At 69.1% G+C, this 15,355-nt stretch overlaps 3 protein-coding genes across 9 annotated transcripts in view; 1 reads left to right on the forward strand and 2 right to left on the reverse strand.

The window, feature by feature from the left end:
* Positions 1-963: 963 nt before the first annotated feature.
* MIOX (myo-inositol oxygenase) lies at positions 964-6,831 on the reverse strand. Its single transcript, XM_064142938.1, has 10 exons — positions 6,800-6,831; positions 6,307-6,351; positions 4,921-5,001; positions 4,671-4,833; positions 3,608-3,675; positions 3,404-3,513; positions 3,249-3,316; positions 1,857-1,906; positions 1,287-1,399; positions 964-1,208 (listed from the first exon to the last, which is right to left on the reverse strand). The coding sequence occupies exons 1-10, from the start codon at positions 6,815-6,817 to the stop codon at positions 1,100-1,102; spliced, it is 825 nt and encodes a 274-aa protein (XP_063999008.1). The 5' UTR covers positions 6,818-6,831; the 3' UTR covers positions 964-1,099.
* An 824-nt stretch (positions 6,832-7,655) lies between these two features.
* ADM2 (adrenomedullin 2) lies at positions 7,656-15,025 on the reverse strand. The gene is made up of 4 exons (XM_064141609.1): positions 14,560-15,025; positions 11,270-11,416; positions 10,984-11,083; positions 7,656-9,381 (listed from the first exon to the last, which is right to left on the reverse strand). Exons 1-4 carry the CDS (start codon positions 15,023-15,025, stop codon positions 8,685-8,687), a joined length of 1,410 nt encoding a protein of 469 aa, XP_063997679.1. The 3' UTR covers positions 7,656-8,684.
* The window catches only part of SBF1 (SET binding factor 1), a 92,814-nt gene continuing 92,406 nt past the window's right edge, over positions 14,948-15,355 (forward strand). For all 7 annotated transcript variants that reach the window (XM_064142811.1, XM_064142816.1, XM_064142817.1 and 4 more), the window contains exon 1: positions 14,948-15,078. In XM_064142811.1, the coding sequence (XP_063998881.1) occupies positions 15,024-15,078 (55 nt within the window). In that variant the 5' untranslated portion in view covers positions 14,948-15,023. The remainder of the gene's footprint in view (positions 15,079-15,355) is intronic.

The raw sequence follows: 15,355 nt of genomic DNA on the forward strand, positions 1-15,355 counted from the left end.
GGGAAGATGCTTGGCACTTGTATGGGGGTGCTTGGCACTGGTGGGGGTTTCCCTGGCCCCAGAGTTGGGGGGTGCCTGGCAGTGGTGGGATGGAGGTTGGCACTGGTGGGGGAAGCTGCCTGAGGTGGGTGAGGGCATGCCTGGCCCTGGCACGGGGCTGGCTGGCACTCAGCTCTGGCACTGTGCCCACCCCCTTGTGTCTTCCCCCCAGTTCCCCTGGCTGCCTGTACTGGGCGCAGGGTGGGGGGGGCATACTGGGTGGGGTGGTGCCCCCCAGGTGCCCTGGCACTGTGGGGGGGGTGGGCACAGCTGTGCCAGGGCCAGCCCCTGGCTTTTCTAAATAAACCTTGCACAGTGCAGAGGCCTCTTCAGACTGGGGGGGGGCAGGGGGGCCCTAAAACTGGGCGAGGGTATCCTCACCTTGGGGGGGGTCCCCAGCTTGGCATGGGTCATGGAGTGGTGCCCACGGTGCCACCTTGGGGGGGTGTAAAGGGACTGGGCTGGGGCAGGAGACAGGTCTAAGGGGGGCACCTCCCTGGCAGCTTTGTGGCTGGGGTGGGGGCTCCAAGGGGCAGTGTCACAGGGGAGGTGCCCAAAGTCCCTGGGGGGTAGAGGGGGTCCTTTTGTGTGTCCCCCATTGCAAGGCCACTCAAGTCCCTGGCAAGATGTGGGGGGGCAGGATTGGATGTGGGGGGGGGGTCCCCAGAGTGACTTGAGGGGACAAAGCGGCTTGGGGGGGGTCTCCTTTTGCTGCCCCTCCCCAGCAGAGCCACTCAAGCCCCTCACAAGATGTGGGGGGGACCCAGGGTGACCTGAGGGGGGGTCTTGAGGAGACAAAGTGACCTGGGGGGGGTTCTCTTTGCATTGGGGAGGGGTCCTTAAGGGGACAGAGCGCCTTGGGGGGGTCTCGGGGGTACAAAGTGCCCGGGGGGGGTCTCCCTTTGCCCCCCCATGCCCCCTGGCTGCTCGAGCAGTGAGTTTATTGCTGTGGCAGTGCAGGCTGCTGCGGGCAGCTCCCCGCAGGACAGTGACAGGGGTGGGGGTCCCAAGGGGACAAAGTGGCTTGGGGGGGTCGGGGGGGGTCCCGTGTGCCCCCCCCTCACCAGCAGAGCTGCCCGGGGCAGTATTTGTCGACCAGGCTCTGGTAGTAGCCCTGCAGCTGCTCCACCTCGGGCAGGTCCTCCTGCTTGGTGTACAGGTCGAACTTGCTGGGGACGGGAGGGGAGGGGGGGTCAGACCTGGGGGGGGGCGGCAGGGGGACCCCCCCCGCGCCCGCAGGCACTCACTTGAGCTCCTTCACCCAGGGCAGCATCTGCAGGTCGCGGGGGGTGCAGAGGTGCCTGTAGTCGCCCTCGGTGTGCCAGGGGTAGAAGGAGTGGAACCGCACCATGTAGAACGCCTGGGGGGGCACGGGCAGCGGGGGGGCTGTGCCACCGGGCTGGGGGGGTCCTGTGCCGCCGGGCTGGGGGCTGGGGGGGTCCTGTGGCACTGGGATGGGGGCTGGGGGGGTCCTGTGGCACCGGGATGGGTGCTGGGGGGGGTCCTGTGGCACTGGGATGGGTGCTGGGGGGGTCCTGTGGTGCCGGGATGGGGGCTGGGGGGGTCCTGTGGCACTGGGATGGGTGCTGGGGGGGTCCTGTGGTGCCGGGATGGGGGCTGGGGGGGTCCTGTGGCACTGGGATGGGTGCTGGGGGGGTCCTGTGGCGCTGGGATGGGTGCTGGGGGGGTCCTGTGGCACTGGGATGGGTGCTGGGGGGTCCTGTGGTGCCGGGATGGGTGCTGGGGGGGGTCCTATGGCGCCAGGTCGGGGGGTGCCAGGTGCCCCACCCTCGTGTCGCTGCCCCCCCCCTCCTCACCTCCTCGGGCAGGGCGAACTTGTTGACCTTCATGACCCTGTACATGTACTCTGGGGGGGGCAGGAGCCGGCTGGGGGGGAGGGCACAGTGCCCAGCCCCCCCCCGCGCCCCACCCCTCACTCTGTGCGTGTGTGTGCCCCCCCCGCGTCCCTTTCCACGGTGCCCCCAGGACACGGGGGGGCTCTGTCACCCCCATCCCTTACTGTGTGCCCCCAGGACACGGGGGGGCTCTGTCACCCCTTGTCCCTTCCCCAGGCATCGGGGACATGGGAGTGACCCCCGCCCCGCCCCCTCTCTTGCCCCCCCCGTGCCCTCCCCGTCGTGCCCCCATGCCATGAGTGCATCCCGGTGCCCCCCCGTGCCCTCCCCGTCGTGCCCCCATGCCATGAGTGCATCCCGGTGCCCCCCCGTGCCCCTCACCGTCGTGCCCCCATGCCATGAGTGCATCCCGGTGCCCCCCCGTGCCCCTCACCGTCGTGCCCCCATGCCATGAGTGCATCCCGGTGCCCCCCCCGTGCCCTCACCGTCGTGCCCCCATGCCATGAGAGCATCCCGGTGCCCCCCCGTGCCCTCACCGTCGTGCCCCCATGCCATGAGAGCATCCCGGTGCCCCCCCGTGCCCTCCCCGTCGTGCCCCCATGCCATGAGAGCATCCCGGTGCCCCCCCGTGCCCTCCCCGTCGTGCCCCCATGCCATGAGTGCATCCCGGTGCCCCCCCGTGCCCTCACCGTCGTGCCCCCATGCCATGAGAGCATCCCGGTGCCCCCCCGTGCCCTCCCCGTCGTGCCCCCATGCCATGAGAGCATCCCGGTGCCCCCCCGTGCCCTCCCCGTCGTGCCCCCATGCCATGAGTGCATCCCGGTGCCCCCCCGTGCCCCTCACCGTCGTGCCCCCATGCCATGAGTGCATCCCGGTGCCCCCCCGTGCCCTCACCGTCGTGCCCCCATGCCATGAGAGCATCCCGGTGCCCCCCCGTGCCCTCACCGTCGTGCCCCCATGCCATGAGAGCATCCCGGTGCCCCCCCGTGCCCTCACCGTCGTGCCCCCATGCCATGAGTGCATCCCGGTGCCCCCCCGTGCCCTCACCGTCGTGCCCCCATGCCATGAGAGCATCCCGGTGCCCCCCCGTGCCCTCCCCGTCGTGCCCCATGCCATGAGAGCATCCCGGTGCCCCCCCGTGCCCTCCCCGTCGTGCCCCCATGCCATGAGTGCATCCCGGTGCCCCCCCGTGCCCTCACCGTCGTGCCCCCATGCCATGAGAGCATCCCGGTGCCCCCCCGTGCCCTCCCCGTCGTGCCCCCCATGCCATGAGAGCATCCCGGTGCCCCCCCGTGCCCTCCCCGTCGTGCCCCCATGCCATGAGTGCATCCCGGTGCCCCCCCGTGCCCTCACCGTCGTGCCCCCATGTCATGAGGACGTTCTCCAGCCCGCAGCCAGGCTGGTACATGCCACACTCGGTGCTGGGGACAAAGCGGGGTTCAGGGGCGGGGGGGGCCAGCCCCGGCGCCCCCTCGCCGCGGTGGGGGTGCGGGGGGGTCGCTGCTGACCTGTACCGCGGGTCCGTGGCGTCAGGGTTGTCCCCGAAGGTGCTGTCCGCGAAGACCACCGACGGCTGCACCTTGCAGCCCACGGGGTAGGTGTCCCCCACCACTGCCCACTGCGGGGGCACACAGCAGCCATGCCGCAGCCCTCCTCACCGGGGGGGGGTGTGGGGGGAGCCCAGACCCGCAGCCCCCCCCCCCCGCTCTCACCTGCGGCTCCCCAAAGAGCACCAAGACCTTGCCCAGGTCGTGCAGCAACCCCACGAGGTGGAACCAGTCTGCGGCAGAGGGCAGGGGGGTGAGGGGGCACGGCGCCGGGGGGGCGGGAGGGGCAAAGCGGCCGGGGGGGGCTCCTTCTGCTGCAGAGACACTCACCTCCCTCGCAGGCTGGGGGGGGGCTGGCTGCATTGGGGAGGGGTCTTAAGGGACAAAGTGACTTTGGGTGGGCTCTCGAGGGGGCAAAGTGCCTTGGGGGGGTCCTCCTTTTACTGCCCCCTCCCTAGCAGAGACACTGAAGTCCCTCACAAGCTGGGGGGGTGGCAGGGTGGGATATGGGGGGGGGTCTGGCTGCATTGGGGAGGGGTCTTAAGGGGACAAAGTGACTTGGGGGGGGTTGGCTGCATTGGGGAGGGGTCTTAAGGGGACAAAGTGACTTGGGGGGGTCTGATTGCATTGGGGAGGGGTCTTAAGGGGACAAAGTGACTTGGGGGGGGTCTGATTGCATTGGGGAGGGGTCTTAAGGGGACAAAGTGACTTGGGGGGGGCTGGCTGTATTGGGGAGGGGTCTTAAGGGGACAAAGTGACTTGGGGGGGTCTGATTGCATTGGGGAGGGGTCTTAAGGGGACAAAGTGACTTGGGGGGGGTCTGGCTGTATTGGGGAGGGGTCTTAAGGGGACAAAGTGACTTTGGGGGGGGGGTCTTGGGAGTGTCCTCCTTTTGCTGCCCCCTCCCTAGCAGAGACACTGAAGTCCCTCACAAGCTGGGGTGGGATATGGGGGGTGGGATATGGAGGGGGGTCCGGTTGCACTGGGGAGGGGTCGTAAGGGGGCAAAGTGCCTCGGGGGGGGTCCGGTTGCACTGGGGAGGGGTCGTAAGGGGGCAAAGTGCCTCGGGGGGGGTCTCCTGTCGCCGCTCCCCTCCCTGGCTGCCCGAGCAGGGAGTTGATTGCTGTGGCGCCGCAGGCTGCTGCGGGCAGCGTCCCGCAGGGCAAAGTGCCAGGGGTGGGGGTCGCAAGGGGTCAGAGTGGCCGGGGGGGGCCCGGGGGGGTCTGACCTTTGTCGGGGTGCGCCCGGCGGATGCCCTCCGCCGTCTGGTAGGCGTGGAGGGAGTTGGGGAAGTCCACGTCGGGGTCGGACTCGTCCACGACCTGGTCCAGCATCTGCAGCACCTCCATCACCCCCATCCTGCGCAGGGAGCAGGACCCGTACTGGGCCAGCTGGGGGGGGCAGCACACGCACAGGCTTAGCGCCCCCCCCCGGCCGCCTCCTGCCCCCGGGGGGGTCGGGGGGGGGGGCTCTAGAACCTTCTTTCGGACAAAGTCCACGGTCTGGTGGGTGTGCATCAGCTTGTAGGTGCCATAGACCCGCTCCAGGAGCTTCCCGTCCTGCGGGGGGGCAGGCAGGGGCAGCGGCCTTGAAGGTAGCCCCCAACCTCCCCCCCCCAGATACCTCCCACCCGACCCTTCCCGTGCCAGTGAAGGGACTGGAGCCAGCCGAGGGGCAGGGGGCTCCAGCGGCCAGACTGCGCTGGTGGCACAGGACCCCCCCCCCGGCACCCAGCCTCATGGCACAGGACCCCCCCAGCACCCAGCCTGAGGGCACAGGAACCTCCCCAGCACCCAGCCTCATGGCACAGGACCCCCCCCCCCCCAGCACCCAGCCTCATGGCACAGGACCACCCCAGCACCCAGCCTGAGGGCACAGGAACCTCCCCAGCACCCAGCCTCATGGCACAGGACCACCCCAGCACCCAGCCTGTGGGCACAGGAACCTCCCCAGCACCCAGCCTCATGGCACAGGACCCCCCCCCCCCCCAGCACCCAGCCTCATGGCACAGGACCCTCCCCCCCAGCACCCAGCCTCATGGCACAGGACCCCCCCCCGGCACCCAGCCTCATGGCACAGGACCCCCCCCCGGCACCCAGCCTCATGGCACAGGACCCCCCCCCAGCACCCAGCCTGAGGGCACAGGAACCTCCCCAGCACCCAGCCTCATGGCACAGGACCCCCCCCAGCACCCAGCCTGAGGGCACAGGAACCTCCCCCGCACCCAGCCTCATGGCACAGGACCCCCCCCCCCCCCAGCACCCAGCCTCATGGCACAGGACCCCCCCCCCCCAGCACCCAGCCTCATGGCACAGGACTCCCCCCCCAGCACCCATCATGGCACAGGACCCCCCCCCAGCCCCCAGCCTGGGCACTCAGGACCCGCCCCCAGACTGGTGCCTCAAGACCTCCCCCCCCCACCTCAATTGGTGTCACAAGACAGCCCCTCCCCCTCCCAGGCCTGGTTACTCAGGACCCCTCCCCACCTAAACTGGTGTCACAAGACCCCCCCCAACCCCCACACTGCTTGCTCAGCCTCCCCCCACCCCCAGACCCCCCCAGTACCCCACCCCCCAGCAGCCCCCAGCCTGGTTACGCAGAACCCCCCCCTCTAAACTGGTGTCACAAGACCCCCCCCAACCCCCACACTGCTCACTCAGCCCCCCCCAAACTGATGCCTCAACTCCCCCCACCCCCAGCCCCCCCGGTACCCAAACCGGTGCCACAAGACACCCCCCCGCCCCCCCCAAAAACACCTCCCCAACCCCCACTCTGGTGCCTCAGCATCCCCCCCCCGGCACCACTCTGCTGGCTCACGACCCCCCCCAGCTTGGTTGGTGACTCAGCCCCCGCCCCCCCCTCACGCTGTAGTTCCGCAGCTCAGCTCTGCGCTCCCCGGTCCCGGCGGCCTGCGGAGGGGGCAGCAGCAGCCGCGTCGGGGGGGGCACAGCCTGCGCCCCCCTCCCCTCCCCTGCAGTGGGGCTGGGGGGGCGGGAGCCTGACCCCACAGTGCGGGAGGAGGATCCGACCCCAAAGTGGGGGGGGAGGGGGTGCAAAGGGGGGGGCTGAGCCCGAAGTGCGGGGGGGTGCAAAGGGGGGGGGCTGAGCCCGAAGTGTGGGGGGAGTGCAAAGGGGGGTGCAAAGTGGGGGGTTCCGACCCCAAAGCGTGAGAGGGTGCAAAGGGGGTGCAAAGGGGGGGGCTGACCCCGAAGTGTGGGGGCAGTGCAAAGTTGGGGGGGGTCCGACCCCAAAGCGTGGGGGGTGCAAAGGGGGATGCAAAGGGGGTGCAAAGGGGGGGTCCGACGCCCAGCCGGGAGGGGGTCGCCCTCGGGCGGGGGGGCGCAGGAGCTGACTCACGGCGCGGGGGCTGCTCATGGTGGCGCCGCTCGGAGCTGGGGGGCGGCCGCGGGACCCCCCAGCCTTATATCCCCTCGCCGGGGGGGGGCCGCGGGGCCATCGGTCACAGCCCGGCCCCGGTTAATCATTGAGCCGCAGCGGCACCGCCAGCGCCGCCCGGCCCGCGGCACCCCGGAGAGACCCCCGGGCGTCCCCCCGCACCGGGGACCCCCAAACGTCACCCCCGCGTGGGGACCCCCGAGCGTCCCCCTGCACCGGGGACCCCGAACCGACCCCCGCGTGGGGACCCCCGAGCGTCCCCCTGCACCGGGGACCCCGAACTGCCCCTGAACTGGGACCCTCAAACCAACCCCCGGGCTGGGGACCCCCAAATCTAACCCCCAAGTTGGGGACCCCAAATTGTGACCCCCCCCGAACCTGAGCCACCGATGCCTGAGCTCTGAACTGGGCACCCCCGAGAGTGAGGCTGCAGCTGGTGCCCCCCAGCCTGGTGCCCGAGCTGGGCACCCCAAAGCCTGGGCAGGGGCACGGTGGGGAGGGGCTGTGCCAGGTCACTGCTGTGCTCCCCCCCTGCCCTGGGCACAGCGCTGGCAATTGGCACTGTCCCACTGCCCCCCCGCCGTGGGCACCATCCCTGTACGCCCTCTCTCTAAAGCCTTCATCTTCCTCCTCCTCCCCCCCATTGCTTGGGGGGTGTCAGGCTGCTGTGCCCACTGGGCTGGCACTGGAAGCTGTGGCTGCCAGTAGGGTGAGCACCTCCTGCCCCCCAGCCCATGCCCCTCCTCAGTGCCAGCTGTGGCTGCCAGGAGGGTGAGCACCTCCTGCCCCCCAGCCCATGCCCCTCCTCGGTGCCAGCTGTGCCAGCTCCTCATGGATTTTATTTGACACAAACCCATCCAGTTTGCACCCAAAATGCCATGCAGTGCCCACTCCCACCCTGGTGCCAACCTGGGTTGCCCACAGCCTCGAGGGCACCCAAGGGTGCTGTGGGACACAGTCAAGCAGGTGCCCACGTGGGCAGTGCATCCTTCAGCTCAAACGCTGGGCACTGGAGGGGGTGGGCACAGGGCAAGGCACTCCCACCCTTAATGTGCCAGCTTGGGACCTCCGTGGGTGCCCCTCACCCGCTGCTGGGCCCTCCAGGGTAGTGGGGGGGGAGCTGTGCCACCCTGGCTGGGCACGGCATGGGGCTGGAGTCAGCACCAGTGCCACCAGTGCCACCCCACGCCCCCCAGTGCCCCTTGGACTCATGCCCTGTCCCAGCCAGAGCAGGCACAAAAGGCCACCTCGGGTCACCAAGCCACCCCTGTGGGCATCTCGGTGCCCTGATGGCATTGGGGTCATCCCACGGCCTTGGCATGAGGTGCCACCCTGTGCCCTCACCCTGGGGACCCCCTGATGCCATGCCACGCCTGTGGCACAAGGTGCCCACTCTGTGCCCCCTGTCCCCTGGTCCTGGGGACATCCTGATGCATTTCCACAGCCCTGGCACAAGGTGCCCACCCTGTGCCCACTGTCCCTTCATCCTAGGGATTCCCTGATGCCATCCCACAATGCTGGTATGAGATGCCCACTCTATGCCCACTGGCTCCTGTTTCCTCATCCTAGAGACCCCTGGATGCCCTCCTACAGCCCTGGCACAGGTTGCCCACCCTGTGCCCACTGTCCCCTGGTCCTGGGGACCCCCTGATGCCTTTCCACAGCCCTGGCACAAGGTGCCCATCCTGTGCCCGCTGTCCCCTCTCCCTCTTCCGTAGGCCACATGTCCCTGTTGGGGCCACCAGGGCTGCAAAGTGGCACCGGGCACCCCCTCAAGAGGGGACCCTGGGCACATCTGGCATTGGCTGAGCAGGGGGTGCCTGGCGAGGTGCCCGCCCTGGTGCCCTCAGCCGTAGCTATGGGGGCTGTTGGGGTTGACGGGGGCCAGGTCGCGGTGCCCAGGGTGCCCCACCAGCTGCCACAGGCGGTGGCTCAGGTTCTGCACCTGGCACGTGCCCAGCACGCAGCCCACCCGCACCAGCTGCCCTCCGGCATGCCGCCGGCTGCGGGCACCCTGGGCACGGCGGGCACCCTGGGCACGGCGGGCACCGAGGCGGGCACCGAGGTGGAAGCGGGCTGCCAGCTGTGGGGTCAGCAGCCTGCGCCGGTGGGCACCGAGGCGAGGTGCCAGCTGCGGGGGCAGCAGTCCATCCTGGGGTGCCAAGTGGGCACCGAGGCGAGGTGCCAGCTGTGGGGTCAGCAGTCGGAGCTGTGGGGTGAACTTCGAGGTCAGATGCTTGTGCCAGGGTGCCAAGTGGGCACCAAGCCAAGGTGGCAGCTTTGGAGCGAGCAGTCTCTGCTGGGGTGCCAGGCGGGCACCACGGTGTGGAGAGAGCCTCAGGGCAAGCAGTCTGCGCCCAGGTGCCAGCTTGGGGGCGAGCAGCTTGTGCTGGAGTGCCAGGTGGGCGCCGAGCTGAGGTGCCAGCTTTGAAGTGATCACCCTGTGCTGGGGGCTGCCTGTGGGCTGTGCCAGGGTGGGTGGCAGCATTCCAGGGTGGTCCCCGAGGAGTGAGGGCAGGGCAGGTCCCTGCTCCGGGTGGGCTCTAAAAGAGAGTGGCAGGAGGTCAGTAGAAGTGGGCAGAGCCCTGGCAGAGGGGCAGAGGGGGGTTGGCAGTGCCCAGAGTGCCACGTTGTTTGCCCCCTCCCAGCTTCTCTGCTCAGCCCAGGAGGAGGAGGAAGAGGAGGAGGCAGCAGGGAAGGTGCTCCCCATGTGCTACGTGCTTGGCACAGCTGCCTGGCACAGCCCCTTCCCCCCATCCCAGTGGCACTGGAACACCCCCATGCCCCCCCACTGGTCTCCCTCAGGCAAAGGACCCTGTGTGGCCCCTGTGTCAGCCCCGTGCCAAGCCTGATGCCAAGCCACCTGGCACTGCCACCACCACCCCCCCAGGCCATCCCCCAGGGTGGCAAATGAGGGTGCCTCTGCCCGCTGGCATGCTGGAGCTGGCACTCCTGGGGCTGTGCTACCCATTGCCACTCCAGGTCGGTGCTCAGCAGGAATCCCTGGCACCCAGGTGGCTCTGGCAGTGGTGGCACGTGGTGGTGGCACCCAGTGCTGGCACCAGACACGTGGTGGTGGCATGTGGTGCCACGGGGCACATGGCTCTGGCGGCACATTGGCACAGCTGTGGCAGGAGGAACCTACCCTCTGCCTGCTGCCTGCTTTCCCTATCCTGGGGAATCCCCAGTGCCATCCCACAGCTCTGGCAGGAGGTGCCCACCCTTGAGCCCAGTGTCGCCAGTTCCCCACGAGGGTGGCACAGGGAGGGGATGGGCAGGGCCAGAGCGGGGGGGGGACACACAGAACTGCCTCGGGAAGGGGATGCAGGCAGAGGTCAGCCAGGGGTAAAGGTACAGGCAGGGGCACGGGCAGAGGGTGCAGGCAAGGGGCACAGAGTACAGGCAGGGGCACGGGCAGGGTACAAGAAGGAACTGCAGGCAGGGGGCACAAGAGCTACAGGCAGGAGCACAGGCATGGTACAGGCAGGAATTGCAGGCAGGGGGCGTGGAAGCACAGGCAAGGTGAAGGCAGGGGAAGGAGCCCACCCAGGCAGGGGACACAGGGGATGCAGGCAGGGCAGAGAGTGCAAGCAGGGGTAAAGACAAGGTGCAGGCAGCGGTAGAGGCACAGGCAGGGTGTAGGCAGGTACAGGCAAGAGGTACCGGCAGGGTATAGGGAGGGACAGGGGGCACAGGTAGGAGGCACCATCAGGGTGCAGGCAGAGACACCCGCGGGGAGCGCGGGCAGGGGCATAGGCAGGACACAGACAGGTGTAGGGGTAAGGGCAGGGGCAGGCAGGGCACAGGCAGGGGCAGAGGTGCGGGCAGGGGCAGGCAGGGCAGGGGCAGGGGCAGGGGCAGGGGTGCGGGCAGGGCAGGGGCAGGGGCAGGGGCAGGGCAGGCAGGGCAGGGGCAGGGTCAGGGGTGCGGGCAGGGCAGGGGGCAGGGGCAGAGGTGCGGGCAGGGGGCAGGGGCAGGGGCAGAGGTGCGGACAGGGGTGCGGGCAGGGCAGGGAGCAGGGGGCAGGGGGCAGGGGCAGGGGTGCGGGCAGGGCAGGGGCAGGGCAGGCAGGGCAGGGGCAGGGGCAGGGGCAGGGGTGCGGGCAGGGGGCAGGGGCAGGGCAGGGCAGGCAGCTGGCATCTCACCTGGCGCGGGCGGCGCGGGGCAGGCGCAGCAGCGGCAGCAGCAGGCTGAGGCAGCAGCGCAGTGCCCACCGGGCTCTCATGGCGGGGCCGCACCGGGGGGCTGCGGGCGGCACAGGAGCGGCGCTGGGTCCCAGCCCCGCACCGCGGCGCACCGCGGCGCTCCCCCCGCCCCTCCCCGCTCCCTCCCCTCCCCCCGGGGCCTTCCCGGTCCCTCCCAGCCCTTGCCGGTCCGTCCCGGTGCTTGCCCAGCCCCGCAGCCCGGGGGGTGGGGGCGTCCCGGGGGTACCTGCGCCGGGAGGGGGTACCGGTGCGGCGGGCAAGTGGCGGGGGCGCGGTGGCTCCGTGCCCGGCTCGCTGCGGCCGCTCCCGTCCCGCTCCCGGTTAAATAGGGCCGGCAGGAGCGGGAGGGGCCAGGGAGGAGCCTCTGGGGAAACTGGGGGGGACTGGGAGGGGACGGGGGCGAAGGGGCGGGGGTGGGCACCCCGCAACGGTTCCGCTCACCCCCCGGCTGCGCTCCCCGGCATCGACCGGGAACCCGCCCGCGGGGGGACTGCGACGGGAGCCCCCTGTGCCCTCAGTGCCCCCAGTATAACCCCCTGCCCTCTGTGCAGCCCAGTGCCCCAGTGCCCCCTGTGCCCTCAGTGCCCCCTGTGCCCTCAGTGTCCCCGGGTACATCCCAGTGCCCCCTGTGCAGCACAGTGCCCCCTGTGCCCTCAGTGCCCCCGGTACAACCCAGCGCCCTCAGAGCAGCACAGTGGCCCCTGTGCCCTCAGTGCCCCCAGTACAACCCAGTGCCCTCTGTGTAGCCCGGTGCCCCAGTGCCCCCTGTGTCCTCAGTGCCCCCGGTACAACCCAGCGCCCCCAGAGCAGCACAGTGCCACAGTGCCCCCTGTGCCCTCAGTGCTCCCAGTGCCCCCAATACAACCCAGTGCCCTCTGTGCAGCCCAGTGCCCCAGTGCCCCCTATGCCCTCAGTGCTCCCAGTGCTCCCAGTGCCACCTGTGCAGCCCAGTGCCCCAGTGCCCCCTACGCCCTCAGTGCTCCCGGTGCAGCCCAGCCCAGCATCCCGTTGCTGCCAGCGCATCCCAGGGCAGCGGCAGTGCTCCGGTGCTCGCCAGCGCTGCCAGCTGCGTGGCTGTGGGACGTGCCCCTGCTCGCACGGGGCCAAGTCAGGTCGATGCCGTTCCCATCCCACGGGACCTTCCCAAACCAGTAAGGACCAGTCCCAGCCCCCCCCCCTCCACCCCCGCCGCCTCCAGGAAGCTGCTGGGCCAAACTGGGAGCTGTGGGAAGTGCTGCTGGCAGGGTGGCACCGGCCAGGTTGCCAGGCTGTGGGGGTGCCCCTGGATGTTGGGCACTCGAGGGGTCCCCATACTCACTGCCACCCCCTACTCCCCTGTGGTGCCAGGGTGGGGATGGGGCAAGGAGCCCCAGTACCACAGGGTGCCCAAACTGGGAGCTGTGCTTCGTGGTGGGGGTGCCCACGCTGCATCCCCTTCCTGCTGCCCCCCATGCCCATGGTGCCAGGCTGGGGTAAGGAGCTCCCAAAACTCTAGGGTGCCCAAGCTGGTGTCTGTGTGCCATGGTGGAGGCACACATGCCACATGCTGGGAAAAAGAGGAGGAGGAGGGGAAGAGCAAGGAGAAGGAGAAGGAGGAGAAGGAGAAGGGGAAAGGGAAAGGGAAGGGGAAGGGAAAAGGATGGGGAAGGGGAAGGAAAAGAAGAAGGATGAGAAGGAGGAAGAGGAGAAGCAGGAGAAGGAGGAAGAGGAGAAGCAGGAGAAGGAGATGGGAAAGGAGAAGGAGAAGGAGAAAGGGAAGGGGAAGGAGGAGAAAGAAGAGATGAGGAAAAGGAACAGCAGGAGCAAGACCAGAGCAGGGTCCGATTGGGAGCAGAAGGAGGGCTGGGAGCAGGGCTGGGAGCAGGACTGGGAGCGAGAGCAGGTGAGGAAAAGAAGCAAGGTGAGGAGCAGGAGCAGAGGAAAGAAAAGGCAGGAATAAGGAGAAGGAAGAGGAGGAGCAGGATCAGGGGCAGAATTGGGAGCAGGAGCAGATCAGGAGGAGCAGCAGGAGCAGAGTAGGAGAAGGGGAAGGAGCAGGAGCAGCCCTGGCACACCATATCCATGGAGAGCAGCCAAGTCCATCCCTGGCACCTCCTTCCCAAGGGATCCCATGGGATCCAGCCCAGCCCTGGCACCTCCTTCCTGTGGAATCACACAGATGCAGCCCTGGCACCCCCTTCCCAAGGGATCCCATGGAATCCAGCTTAGCCTTGGCACTGCCCATTCCCTGCCCTCTGGCATTTCCGGCTCCAGTGCCCATCAGTGTGCCCAGCTTGGAGCTGCCCCCCCATTCCACACGCTCCCCACGTCCTGCTCCCGCGTGGGAGTGGGAAGCGTGTTCTGCTCTGGTGACTCACTCCCGGCTCTGGCAGCAGCTGTGCCATGGCCTGTGCCTGCTGGGCTTCATCCCCTGGGCAGCTGGGCACAGCCCTGCTGGGATGGGTACAGAATGGGAATGGGATGGGGCTGGGCTGGACTGAGAGGGGATGGAAAGGGGTGGGAAGGGGGATGGGAATGGGGTGGGAATGAGATGAGGCTGGGGTGGATGGGGGTGCAGTGGGATAGGGAATGGGAATGGGATGAGATAGAAAGGGTTGGCAGTGGAATGGGGCAGGGTAGATCATGAACATCTGGGAGAGGTGTTGCACATCTGGAGGGGACATATGGTAATGAGGAGACCATGAACATCTGGGAGGAGTGTTGCACATCTGGAGGGGACATATGGTAATGAGGAGACCATGAACATCTGGGAGGAGTGTTGCACATCTGGAGGGGCTGTGCAAGATGGAACCGAGAAGGGAGGGTGCAGACACATCTGAGAGGGGTTTCCGTGTGTAGTGGTGGTGGGGAGGGTCCCTGCACTCCAGTGTCTGTTCATACTGGGGATCCCCCATGCACTGGAGGGGGAGACACACCTTGAGTGCTGTGTCCAGTTCTGGGCTCCTCCATTGCAGAGAGATGCTGAGGTGCTGGAAGGTGTTTGGAGCAGGGCAGTAAGGCTGGGGAGGGGCCTGGAGCAGAGCCCTGTGAGGAGAGGCTGAGGGAGCTGGGGGGGTGCAGCCTGCAGCAGAGGAGGCTCAGGGCAGAGCTCATTGCTGCCTGCAGCTGCCTGCAGGGAGGCTGTAGCCAGGTGGGGTTGGGCTCTGCTGCCAGGCAGCCAGCAACAGAAGAAGGGGCCAGAGGCTGAAGCTGTGCCAGGGCAGGTCTAGGCTGGATGTGAGGAGGAAGTTGTTGTCAGAGAGAGTGATTGGCATTGGAATGGGCTGCCCAGGGAGGTGGTGGAGTCTCTGTGCCTGGAGGTGTTGCAGCCAAGCCTGGCTGGGGCACTCAGTGCCTGGGTCTGTGTGCCTGGGCAGGTCTGGGTGCTGGGCTGGGCTGGGTGAGCTTGGAGGGCTCTGCCAACCTGGTTTGAGTTCTGTTCCATTCTACTCTACTCCTGTTCTGTTCTATACGATTCTCCTCTGTTCTACTCTACTCTATTGTACTCTACCCCTGCTCTGCTCTGCCCTGCCCTACCCGTGCCCGGGGTGTGCGTGGGTTCGGTCCCCCGCAGCGGGCGGTCCCTCCCCGCCGGCTCCTCTCTCCCCCGTCCCCAGCACTCTCCACCTGCCCATCCCGGGGACCCCTCCCGCCGCGGCCCCTCCCTGCGGCAGGCCACGCCCACTGCCCCGAACCACGCCCCCTCGGGGCGCCACGCCCCTTCGGGAGCCCCGCCCCTGAGCCCTGCCCCGCCCCCTCCCCGCTCGGCCCCGCCCCCATCCCCGCGCCTGTCCAATAGGGCCTCGCCCGCCCCCTCCCTGCGCCTGCCGCGCACGCGCGCTGCGCCCGGCCCGCTGCAGCCGCGCTGGGGGCCAAGATGGCGGCGGGCGGCGGGCGGCTGCGGGGCGCAGCGGCGGCGGCACCGGCACCGGCACCGGCACCGGGGCTCTGAGCCCACCTCTCCTCCTCTGCCGGCCCGGCCGCGCCCGCCCCGCCCCGCCATGGCCCGCCTGGCCGATTACTTCGTCCTCGTAGGCTACGACCCCGGCAAACGCGGTGAGAAGCGGTGGCGGTGGTGTGGGGGGGCCCGGCGGGAGGAGCTCGATCGCTGTCACCTGCGGCGGAGTGGAGGTGGAGGGGACGGGAGGGGTGCACACACCGGGGAGCCGGGCCTGTGCCAAGCCTGGAGGGGCCAGGGGAGGCGCCTTGAATGTACGGGCCGCGCCTGAGCGACGTGGCGGGGGCTTGGCTGGGCCCGCGGGTGGCTCTGCAGCCGGTACCGGCGGTGGGGAGGGACCGGCCTGGACAGCCAGGGGGACCAGCAGGGTGCTTT

This window comes from Pogoniulus pusillus, chromosome 4 (genome assembly GCF_015220805.1).
Source record: "Pogoniulus pusillus isolate bPogPus1 chromosome 4, bPogPus1.pri, whole genome shotgun sequence".
Taxonomy (NCBI): domain Eukaryota; kingdom Metazoa; phylum Chordata; class Aves; order Piciformes; family Lybiidae; genus Pogoniulus; species Pogoniulus pusillus.